This window comes from Dreissena polymorpha, chromosome 6, assembly GCF_020536995.1.
Source record: "Dreissena polymorpha isolate Duluth1 chromosome 6, UMN_Dpol_1.0, whole genome shotgun sequence".
Lineage (NCBI taxonomy): Eukaryota > Metazoa > Mollusca > Bivalvia > Myida > Dreissenidae > Dreissena > Dreissena polymorpha.
Window position 1 is genome coordinate 3,929,900 of NC_068360.1, and position 11,231 is coordinate 3,941,130.

Here is an 11,231-nt window from a genome sequence, read left to right on the forward strand (position 1 = left end):
TACATGCAAGTGATCTATGTTGTTAAAAATGCGCTTCATGTAATATGCCTGTGGTGATATGGATGTCTAATATCAGGCTGAACAAAGGGGCGTACCAAGGCCCCAGGTCTCTGTGAGGCTTCCACAGCCGACAAATGATACTCTCTTTGGGGACATATCAAATGGGAATCACTTTTTGTCCCGTCATACAAGCCTTATATCACTGTTAACAGTTCAAAACGTGTATTTATGACAAAATTGACTGGGTGTTTTTTATGTGTTCCCTTCATAGCTATCAATTTTGCATCAAGTGTATGAATTTTGTATAGGTTTGGTTACAGTGCATGATGATGATTAAGTTTTTGTTACTATTGTGCATCTTCATCTTGCATAATTATATGACATCATGAAGAATTTCTCTGAAATCTGAATATTTACTCATATTTTGTGAGTTTGAACCTGTGTTATTTGAGTCCTTTTTGTAGTGTTAATCTAGTACTGTTCGACGAGACATTTGACTTAAAGTTACACATGTTCATTAAGAACTGTATTCACTTGATAAGCTTCACATCATATGAGTCGTGTTCTGAGAAAACTGGGCATAATGCATCTGCCTTACCCGTAAAATGTTGTCCCAGATTAGCCTGTGCAATCCGCACAGGCTAATCAGGGACAACACTTTCAGCTTTTATGACATTTTTGGTTAAAATGAAGTCTCTCCTTAGCAAAATTCAATATAGGCGTAGTGTCGTCCCTGATTAGCCTGTGGGGACTGCACAGGCTAATCTGGGATGACACTTTACGCACATGCATTATGCCCAGTTTTCTCAGAACACGACTCATATATATTATATTTCCGGATCATTTTACTCCAAACTTACTCTTACCTCATTGGTGCCCAAGACATATCCATATTTCTAGCCTGGTCCCCAAAGTCCACACCAAAGCCTGCCAGTATATCAGAATGCTCATATTGGCTGCGTTCTGGAAATAATCAGGTATGTTAAATAGAGTTCAGGGGACCGTTTTAAAACACATTGTAGTACACATTTACGATACGATACATTTTAAAAGGATACATAATTGCTTAAGTCCATATCATATGATTATAAATTTTCAGTACTTAATTAATTATATTGGCATCTCAAGCGTCTTATATATTTGACTGGCATGGCGAGCTAGTTCGTCTACTTATTCAGATTACAAAATTATCTTTAAAAGTTAAAATTGTCGTATGATCTTTATGAAACGACCCCCAGGTTGTCTTAAACACAAAGCTTGATGAATAGTAGTACAGTGGCATTATTTGTCTTCTTATAAACAATAAGAAGCATAACAACACCATAAAACCAGGTTTTCAGCATTTACGTTTGTTTTACTGAATTCAAATAACCATGTGAATCTCAAACTAGATCTACACATAAGCTACTACCACACACTATTTTAGAAAACAATAACAAAACCACCTTAAAAACTCAATCTCTTAACTATTAACTCTGCAACAATGTAAATTGAATGTCAAAAGTATGATTAGCAAAAAAAAAAATGAAACAGCCCTCTTACTACTCAAAATAATGAGACAAGTTTTGAAAATTATTTTTACTTCATTTGCAAAGGGCATTGTTCTATCTAAGGTAATAAATATATGAATTAGGACTTGCATGGTTGAAATGATATATATAATGGCAGTAAAAACACTATTTATCACAAAACAAGAAATGTGTTTGTTGGAAACACTATGTCCCCTTCTGCGCCGCTTTGAAATTAATTTTTTTTGACCTTGAAGGATGACCTTGACCTTAAACTTCCACCACTCAAAATGAGCAGCTTCATGAGAACGCCGCTTTGAAAAAAAAGTTTTTTTTACCTTTGACCTTGAAGGATGACCTTGACCTTGAAGAATGTCCTTGACCTTGAACTTCCACCACTTAAAATGTGCAGCTTCATGAGAACGCCGCTTTGAAATTATTATTGTTTTATATCTTTGACCTTACAGGATGACCTTGACCTTGAAGGATGACCTTGACCTTCCACCACTCAAAATGTGCAGCTTCATGAGAACGCCACTTTGAACACAATTTTTTTTTTACCTTTGACCTTGAAGGATGATCTTGACCTTGAAGGATGACCTTGACCTTGAACTTCCACCACTCAAAATGTGCAGCTTCATGAGAATGCTGCTTTGAAATTTGAATTTTTTATATAAAAAATTACCTTTGACCTTGAAGGATGACCTTGACCTTGAAGGATGACCTTGACCTTGAACTTCCACCACTCAAAATGTGCAGCTTCATGAGAATGCCGCTTTGAACTTGTGTTTTTTTTTACCTTTGACCTTGAAGAATGACCTTGACCTTGAAGGATAACCTTGAACTTCCACCACTCAAAATGTGCAGCTTCATGAGAATGCCGCTTTGAAACATTTTTATTTTTTACCTTGAAGGATGAACTTGACCTTGAATTTCCACCACTCAAAATGTGCAGCTTCATGAGATACACATGCATGCCAAAAATCAAGTTGCTATCTTCAATATTGAAAAATGTGTTTGTCAGAAACACTATGTCCCCAGTTGTTTTTTTCACCATTTTGGGAATGGGCCGGGTCCCTTTGGATTGGGAAAATTCGCGGCGTTTTGACTAAAATTGGGAAATTGGTGTTGTTGTTGTTTTGCTAACAAATGCTTCAAAATTGAGAATACAAGTGTGTGCAGTATAATATTTACTAAGGTTGATCTTATATGGATGGAAGATGAACAAAATATTGATCTAAAAAAAAAAATGTTTTGTTTTTTTTGGTTACATTGGGAATTTTTAGCTCCCATTTGGGAAAAATATATATAGTTTTTTCCATTGGGAATGGGTCCGGTTACCGGACCCGATTTTGAATGAAAAAAAACACTGGTCCCCTTCTGCGCCGCTTTGAATTTTTTTTTACCTTTGACCTTGAAGGATAACCTTGACCTTTCACCACTCAAAATGTTCAGCTCCATAAGATACACATGCATGCCAAATATCAAGTTGGTATGTTCAATATTGCCAAAGTATTAATAAAATGAGCGATTTTGGCCACATATACTTGACCTCTGACCTTGAAGGATGACCTTGACCTTTCACCACTCAAAATGTGCGGCTCCATGAGATACACATGCATGCCAATTATCAAGTTGGTATCTTCAATAATGCCGAAGTATTCATAAAATGAGCGATTTTGGCCACATATATTTGACTTCTGACCTTGAAGGATGACCTTGACCTTTCACCACTCAAAATGTGCGGCTCCATGAGATACACTAGAATACCAAATATCAAGTTGCTATCTTCAATATTGCAAAAGTATTCATAAAATGAGCGATTTTGGCCACATATATTTGACCTCTGACCTTGAAGGATGACCTTGACCTTTCACCACTCAAAATGTGCAGCTCCATGAGATACACATGCATGCCAATTATCAAGTTGCTATCTTGAATATTGAAAAAGTTATTGCAAATGTTAAAGTTGGAGCAAACAGACCAACGTACAGACCAACAGACAGAGCAAAAACAATATGTCCCTCACTATAGTGGGTGGGGGACATAAAAATATTTTTTTATTATATGACTAACAAGAAAGTTTAAGATTGTATTAGGTAAAATGACACTAATTAAATGATATCTAGTTTTATTTTATCTACAATAGTTTATGTATCAAGTAACAATTAGGAAGACAATCTAACCTTGAGGTGACATGTGAGCTTTCAGGAAACAATAAGGAAGACAATCAAACCTTGAGGTGACATGTGAGCCTGTGAGAGTCTCATCATTGACTGGAGCTGATGTCTTTCCTTGAGGTGACATGTGAGCCTGTGAGAGTCTCATCATTGACTGGAGCTGATGTCTTACCTTGAGGTGACATGTGAGCCTTCAGGTAACAATTAGGGAGACAATCTAACCTTGAGGTGACATGTGAGCCTGTGAGAGTCTCATCATTGACTGGAGCCGATGTCTTACCTTGAGGTGACATGTGAGCCTGCAAGAGTGTCATCATTGACTGGAGCTGATGTCTTACCTTGAGGTGAAATGTGAGCTTGTAAGAGTCTTATCATTGACTGGAGCTGATGTTTTACCTTGAGGTGACATGTGAGCCTTCAGGTAACAATTAGGAAGACAATCTAACCTTGAGGTGCTATGTAAGCCTTCAGGTAACAATAAGGAAGACACTCTGACCTTGAGGTGACATGTGTGCCTGGGAGAGTCTCATCATTGACTGGAGCTGATGTCTTACCTTGAGGTGACATGTGAGCCTGCAAGAGTGTCATCATTGACTGGAGCTGATGTCTTACCTTGAGGTGACATGTGAGCCTGGGAGAGTCTCATCATTGACTGGAGCTGATGTCTTACCTTGAGGTGACATGTGAGCCTGCGAGAGTGTCATCATTGACTGGAGCTGATGTCTTACCTTGAGGTGACATGTGTGCCTGGGAGAGTCTCATCATTGACTGGAGCTGATGTCTTACCTTGAGGTGACATGTGAGCCTCGGAGAGTCTCATCATTGACTGGAGCTGATGTCTTACCTTGAGGTGACATGTGAGCCTGGGAGAGTCTCATCATTGACTGGAGCTGATGTCTTACCTTGAGGTGACATGTGAGCCTGGGAGAGTCTCATCATTGACTGGAGCTGATGTCTTACCTTGAGGTGACATGTGAGCATGGGAGAGTCTCATCATTGACTGGAGCTGATGTCTTACCTTGAGGTGACATGTGAGCCTGGGAGAGTGTCATCATTGACTGGAGCTGATGTCTTACCTTGAGGTGACATGTGAGCCTGGGAGAGTCTCATTATTGACTGGAGCTGATGTCTTACCTTGAGGTGACATGTGAGCCTGCGAGTGTAATCATTGACTGGAGCTGATGTCTTACCTTGGGGTGACATGTGTGCCTGGGAGAGTCTCATCATTGACTGGAGCTGATGTCTTACCTTGAGGTGACATGTGTGCCTGGGAGAGTCTCATCATTGACTGGGGCTGATGTCTTACATTGAGGTGACATGTGAGCCTGGGAAAGCCCCATCATTGACTGGAGCTGATGTCTTACTTTGAGGTGACATGTGTGCCTGGGAGAGTCTCATCATTGACTGGGGCTGATGTCTTACATTGAGGTGACATGTGTGCCTGGGAGAGTCTCATCATTGACTGGAGCTGATGTCTTACCTTGAGGTGACATGTGTGCCTGGGAGAGTCTCATCATTGACTGGAGCTGATGTCTTACCTTGAGGTGACACGTGAGCCTGGGAGAGTCTCATCATTGACTGGAGCTGATGTCTTACCTTGAGGTGACATGTGAGCCTGGGAGAGTCTCATCATTGACTGGAGCTGATGTCTTACCTTGAGGTGACATGTGAGCCTGGGATAGTCTCATCATTGACTGGAGCTGATGTCTTACCTTGAGGTGACATGTGTGCCTCTGAGAGTCTCATCATTGACTGGAGCTGATGTCTTACCTTGAGGTGACATGTGTGCCTGGGTGAGTCTCATCATTGACTGGAGCTGATGTCTTACCTTGAGGTGACATGTGAGCCTGGGAGAGTCTCATCATTGACTGGAGCTGATGCCTCACCTCCTCCATGCCTGCCAGGTCCAGGGTGCTGTCCCCTGGTGCCTGAAATAACCTCCCAACTATGACCTCCTCAGCAGTTACAGAGGGGGTAATCAAGTGATAGTCAAGATGGCGAGGTCAATGCAGAGACAGGTATTTTTTGCCGCTTTATACCCTTTATACCCGCATCAACTAGGACGTCACCATATTGACTATCACATGAGTGACATTCACCGTAACAAAGCACCAGTAAAATCTTCACATAAACCCACTGGAGAAGATCTTAATCTAAGATCTAAATTTACAAAAGGTACAGGGTGCTTCCTACAAAAAAAGGCCGGGTGGTAACCACGCGAGTTTTGTTACATTTTTCTCAAGATCAATTAATCTGGAAAGTGTCTTTATGCTACACTACTATAGTAAATCAGTTTTTTCAAGCATAAACCATTAGCCATTGAACAGTAATTTTTGTTTTTATCTTGCAAATTATGGGGCAGGTGTGGGAGCCAAAAAAGAAGCAGGGGGCAGCATCTTTCTATTATACTCTAGATCTTATCCTTTATGTCTTCAAATTTATTTTCGTCAAAAGAATCTTTGTGTAGATATTTCACTGGGTATTCAGTTATAATCATTTTTGTTTATTTTTCTGGCATCAAAAGTAAGATATTAGAGAATTATTTCAAGGAATTTTGGTAAACGTTAATTTTTTTTCACTACTTCCAATAAAATAGTGTTTTATGTACCCTAGACTGGTTCCGTCTCTCTTGCTGTTCCTGTACATGGACTGGACTGGTTTTCTGTACCTGGGTAACCAGTCTACTTGCCTCGACATTTTCATCCAAACTGTCGTTGTAACCTAGAACACGTAAGATTGTACATAATAACATCGTATTCTAAAAGAACATTACATGCACCTACACATGTATATGGTGTACATTTATAACAGTAAACAACCCACGATCAGTTCAATAGGTAAATCAAGGGCTGTTTGTAAAACATGCATGCCCCCCATATGGGCTCTCAGTTGTAGTGACAGCCATTTTGTAAATATGTTTTTTGTCACTGTGACCTTGACCTTTGACCTAGTGACCTGAAAATCAATAGGGGTCATCTGCGAGCCATGATCAATGTACCTATGAAGTTTCATGATCCTAGGCATAAGCGTTCTTGAGTTATCATCCGGAAACCATTTTACTATTTCGGGTCACAGTGACCTTGACCTTTGATCTAGTGACCTTAAAATCAATAGGGGTCATCTGCGAGTCATGATCAATGTACCTATCAAGTTTCATAATCCTAGGCATAAGCGTTCTTGAGTTATCATCCGTAAACCATTTTACTATTTCCGGTCACCGTGACCTTGACCTTTGACCTGAAAATCAATAGGGGTCATCTGCTAGTCATGATCAATCTACCTATCAAGTTTCATGATCCTTGGCATAAGCGTTCTTGAGTTATCATCCAAAAACCATTTTACTATTTCGGGTCACCGTGACCTTGACCTTTGACCTAGTGACCTCAAAATCAATAGGGGTCATCTGCGAGTCATGATCAATGTACCTATGAAGTTTCATGATTCTAGGCTCAAGCGTTCTTGAGTTATCGTCTGACAACCACCTGGTGGACGGACCGACAGACCGACCGACATGAGCAAAGCAATATACCCCCTCTTCTTCGAAGGGGGGCATAATAACCATACATCAAATCAAAATAAATCAAAATTTGACATTTAAATTGTTTAAGACCCACACAACAAAACTTACCGGCTGAATTATCTGTTGCTTTAGGCTGGCCTTGATTTTTAGATCTATCAGTCTGATTTGAAGATGACGTGCTACTTCTAAAATGAGTCCCATTTGCTCCATGTTCAACTGCTTTTGACTGGTTTGCATTATTTACTGAACCTTTCTGCTGTCTTTGTGGTAACGTTTCCATAGATGTAGACTTTGGTTTTGCTCTATCTGACACCTTGAATTTATTAGCAGTTTCATTGACCAATGTTTTCTTTGCCCCTTGTGAAGGTACATGTACACTGCTGATTACTGCCTTGGGACAAACATCCACAGGCTTTTTGAATTCTTGGTTTGGTTTGCTCCCATTCACTGAAGTTGTTGATGTCTTGGGGACAACTTGTGGCTGGGTGGACACATACTTCTGTGTTGTCTTACTACGGTGTGAGGCAGTCTCCTGCAACAGTCTGGACGACACCCCGGCCTGGGAATTGATGCCACCGCTTGTTGGAGCAGTGGACACAAAGGGTTGGGACAAATTAACCTGACTTGGTACAGTATCATGTGGCTTCATTCCCACAGTAGCAACGCCACCCTGTGATCTGCTGTTGTTAGCCTGGGGGACAGGCAACTTACTGGGCACCTGAAAGTTGTCCAAAGACTGATGTTGCTGTGTTGGAAACTCCAAGTATGAATTAGAACTGATAGGCCCCATCTGTGGTTGGCCTGTATCCTTAGACTTCTGGCTCATATGAAGTGCTGTTTTCACGGATGTAACATGAGCACTACTTGAATCAACATCAGCTGTATTTGGATTTGAATCCCTTTCATAATGCTCACCACTGTCCACAGAGGACTGATTTTGTAAAAGATCCATGACCTTGTTTCCAGCTGCGCCATTTTCATGTGTGTCAGCATCATTATCATTAATTTCGTGAACTGTCAGAGCAACATCAGGAGGTGGTGGCGGGCTTGTAGGATAAGACAAAAAGTGATTCCCATTTGATATGTCCCCAGAGAGAGTATCATACGTCGGCTGTGGAAGCCTCACAGAGACCTGGGTCCTTGGTACGCCCTTTTGGCCAGGCTCAATGGAAATACTCCCATCGTGAGCATTGCCAGGATTGGTTGCATGGTTGAAGGTTCCTCTTGATGCACCGGTATCTCCATCACTCACAGACCCGTCCCCTTGCCTACTTTCAATGTCAAGGTCATCACCATACTGATCTTCATATGCTGTTTCAAATTGGTAATTATTCAGATACATTGCAGCTTTAGCTTCCTGCTCTCGATCATGGTGATCAAAGTACTCGTTCAAGTTTTTGGGAATGTTTCGAGGAGCAGAACTAGTGGGCTGCTTTTCTATCGGCTGAAATGAGTAGTCCTGGTTGACGTCTTGATGGCTGAATGATCTCCCCTTAGCTGTGTGTAACGTACTAGCATTTCCAAGATACCCATGACTGTAGGACTTAGCAGTGTTTGCACCATGCCCAATCACTTCACGGTTAAAGGGATGAACAATTCTAGTAGGTGAGTTGACAAACTGTATTTCATCTGCATCGTAATCACTTCTACCCTGACCTTGACCTCTAGGGGACTGCTGATATTTAGGGGACCTTGGTGACTTACTTCCGGGTGAACCTTTTGCGTACTTTGCGTAAGGACTATTTGGTGCAGGAGAATGTAAGGGAGGTGTTGCACTCTGCATTCTTCTTTCAGCTACATGAAACACATTTGAGCCCAGAGGAGAAAACACATCCCCATAGCCCTGATGAGAAGTCTTGCCAACAAACTGGTCCATGAACTCTTTACTCAATCCATGCATAGACGGGTTGAAAGGACCAGTATTGGTCAGTGGTTCATTCTCTGCCTCACCTTCAAGCTGACGAAATTCGGGAGACTGGCTTCCAAATCTTTCATCTGCATTTTCTGAGTCGCTAGAATCCTCTGGTTGTCCGTTCATATTTCCATTATTTCTTCTCAAGCTCCCAACAGGATCATAAGGTCTGTCTAGCAAATTGCTATAATCGTAGTGACCAGAGTTTTTGTCCTTTTTGTCTGGCGTGGATACAAGACGACTTTCGTTAACGTAACTATCCTCAATCTGCGAGCTCTGATCGATATCAGAAAAGGTGAGAGTCCGCACAGGTGCGAAGAGTTCGCCAGTCTCACTAAGATTGGACGCCCCAAATCCCTGTGCACTGGGCGGCACCAAGGCTGGACTTCCATCAGGACCAGGTCTGTGATGGGAGGTGGACACTATAACATCTGGTTGAAAACTGGATCCAGGTACATTTCCAGATCTCTTTGCCATATTCAATGGATTTTTTGTACTTCTATCAAACAGTGCTTTCACATGATCCTGATCTGCAGGTTCTTTTTCAAGAGTTTCTATGTTAGAAAAAGCTCTTGGAATAAATGCTTTGTCAGGGTCAACAAAGTATTGTGCCAACTGATTATTGTCTATGTTGTTGAAGTAGTTCTTTATTGTTTCACAAGCAACATCTTCTATATACTGCACATCAGTTGAATAACTGATGACAAAGTTGCCAACTTTAGATGGAGATTCAGCAGCAATATCAGTCATTTAAGGTTTCATCAACTTTGTTAGAATTCAAGACCTCACGTTTTACCTGAAACGTTAAGAAGAAATAGGTTATGTTCACAGTTAAGGTGACTTCATGTATACAGAATTTTCTTTTTTCTAACCAACACTTTTTCTGTTCAACAGTATACAATTTATTCTACAATGAGCATCATGTTGTTATACTTAATTGTTCAATTGTGCAAAACATACACAATGACAACATTTGGATTCAATAAGTAATGATTTAAATGTTAAATGATTACTTGGAATACTTGAAATGGATAAAAACTATTGTGTACGAATTTGAGTTTGAATATTTGATGTTCTTATTGCCATATGCACTTAAATTAGGTCATCTGTTGAATGAACTGTGTAAAATGCATGTATGCTGAGAATGCACAGCACACGTGTTCATACAGGAAAATGTATGATTGTTGAAAATTCACAATCTGAAACATACTTAAGTGCGTTTCTATTAAATCTAAATCATTTTGAATCTCAATAGATTTATGTGGTGATTTCCTTTGTCTATCGGTCCTCAACCAGTCAACACTGCTTTTCATTGAATAGAAGAACAGTTTTTCAAGAATTCTCATATGCATTATATGCTGAACATAAGAAAAAACCAAATGTAACGGATGCTTAGATCAACCAGAGTAGACAAGCATGACAAGCGTTGTTATCAACACGTCGCGAAAATGTATTACAGACTGCCGAGACATAAATGACAAAAACAACGTTTGTGCTGGCATCAACATTAAGCGATGTATATTTATACTTTATCATACTCACCTTTGTTGAAATCAGATGTTTAAGTTATCGCGATCAATTATGGAAATTAAAACAATAACAAATTTGTTCAGACCTGCGAAAACAAATTCCAAATCGAGGTTATCGTGGGTAAAACCAGTGCGCCGCGGTTACTGGAATACCGGATTTATCAGAGTCTACCAAAAAGCTACCAGATTCTACCGGAATATAGCCAAAACGACCGGACTCTAGCCAAAATCTACCAAAATCTACTATTAAATTTTATAATTATCCCCACGCTTCTTGAAAAGCGTATGGATATTGTGGTTATCTCCGCCGTCCGTCCGTCTGTCCGTCCGTCTGTCTGTCCTGGCCACTATCTCCTCCTACACCATAAGCACTAGAACCTTGAAACGTACACACATAGTAGCTATGAGCATATGTGCGACCCTGCACTATTTGGGATTTTGATCTGACCCCTGTGTTAAAAGTTATGGGGGTTGAGGTGGGCCGGGTCAGAGATTTTCACTCATTTTTATGCCCCCGGTATGGTGCATTGGCCACAACTTTAGCAATATTGAAGATAGCAACTTGATATTTTGCATGCATGT

General features: G+C 40.5%; 1 protein-coding gene across 2 annotated transcripts in view; it reads right to left on the minus strand.

Moving 5' to 3' along the window:
* LOC127833219 (uncharacterized) overlaps positions 1-10,771 on the minus strand; it is a 1,273,891-nt gene extending 1,263,120 nt beyond the window's left edge. For both annotated transcript variants that reach the window (XM_052358376.1, XM_052358377.1), the window contains exons 1-5: positions 10,663-10,771; positions 7,317-9,916; positions 6,297-6,409; positions 5,517-5,616; positions 867-963 (exon numbers count right to left, since the gene is read on the minus strand). In XM_052358376.1, the coding sequence (XP_052214336.1) occupies positions 867-963; positions 5,517-5,616; positions 6,297-6,409; positions 7,317-9,870 (2,864 nt within the window). In that variant the 5' untranslated portion in view covers positions 9,871-9,916; positions 10,663-10,771. The remainder of the gene's footprint in view (positions 1-866; positions 964-5,516; positions 5,617-6,296; positions 6,410-7,316; positions 9,917-10,662) is intronic.
* Positions 10,772-11,231: the final 460 nt, after the last annotated feature.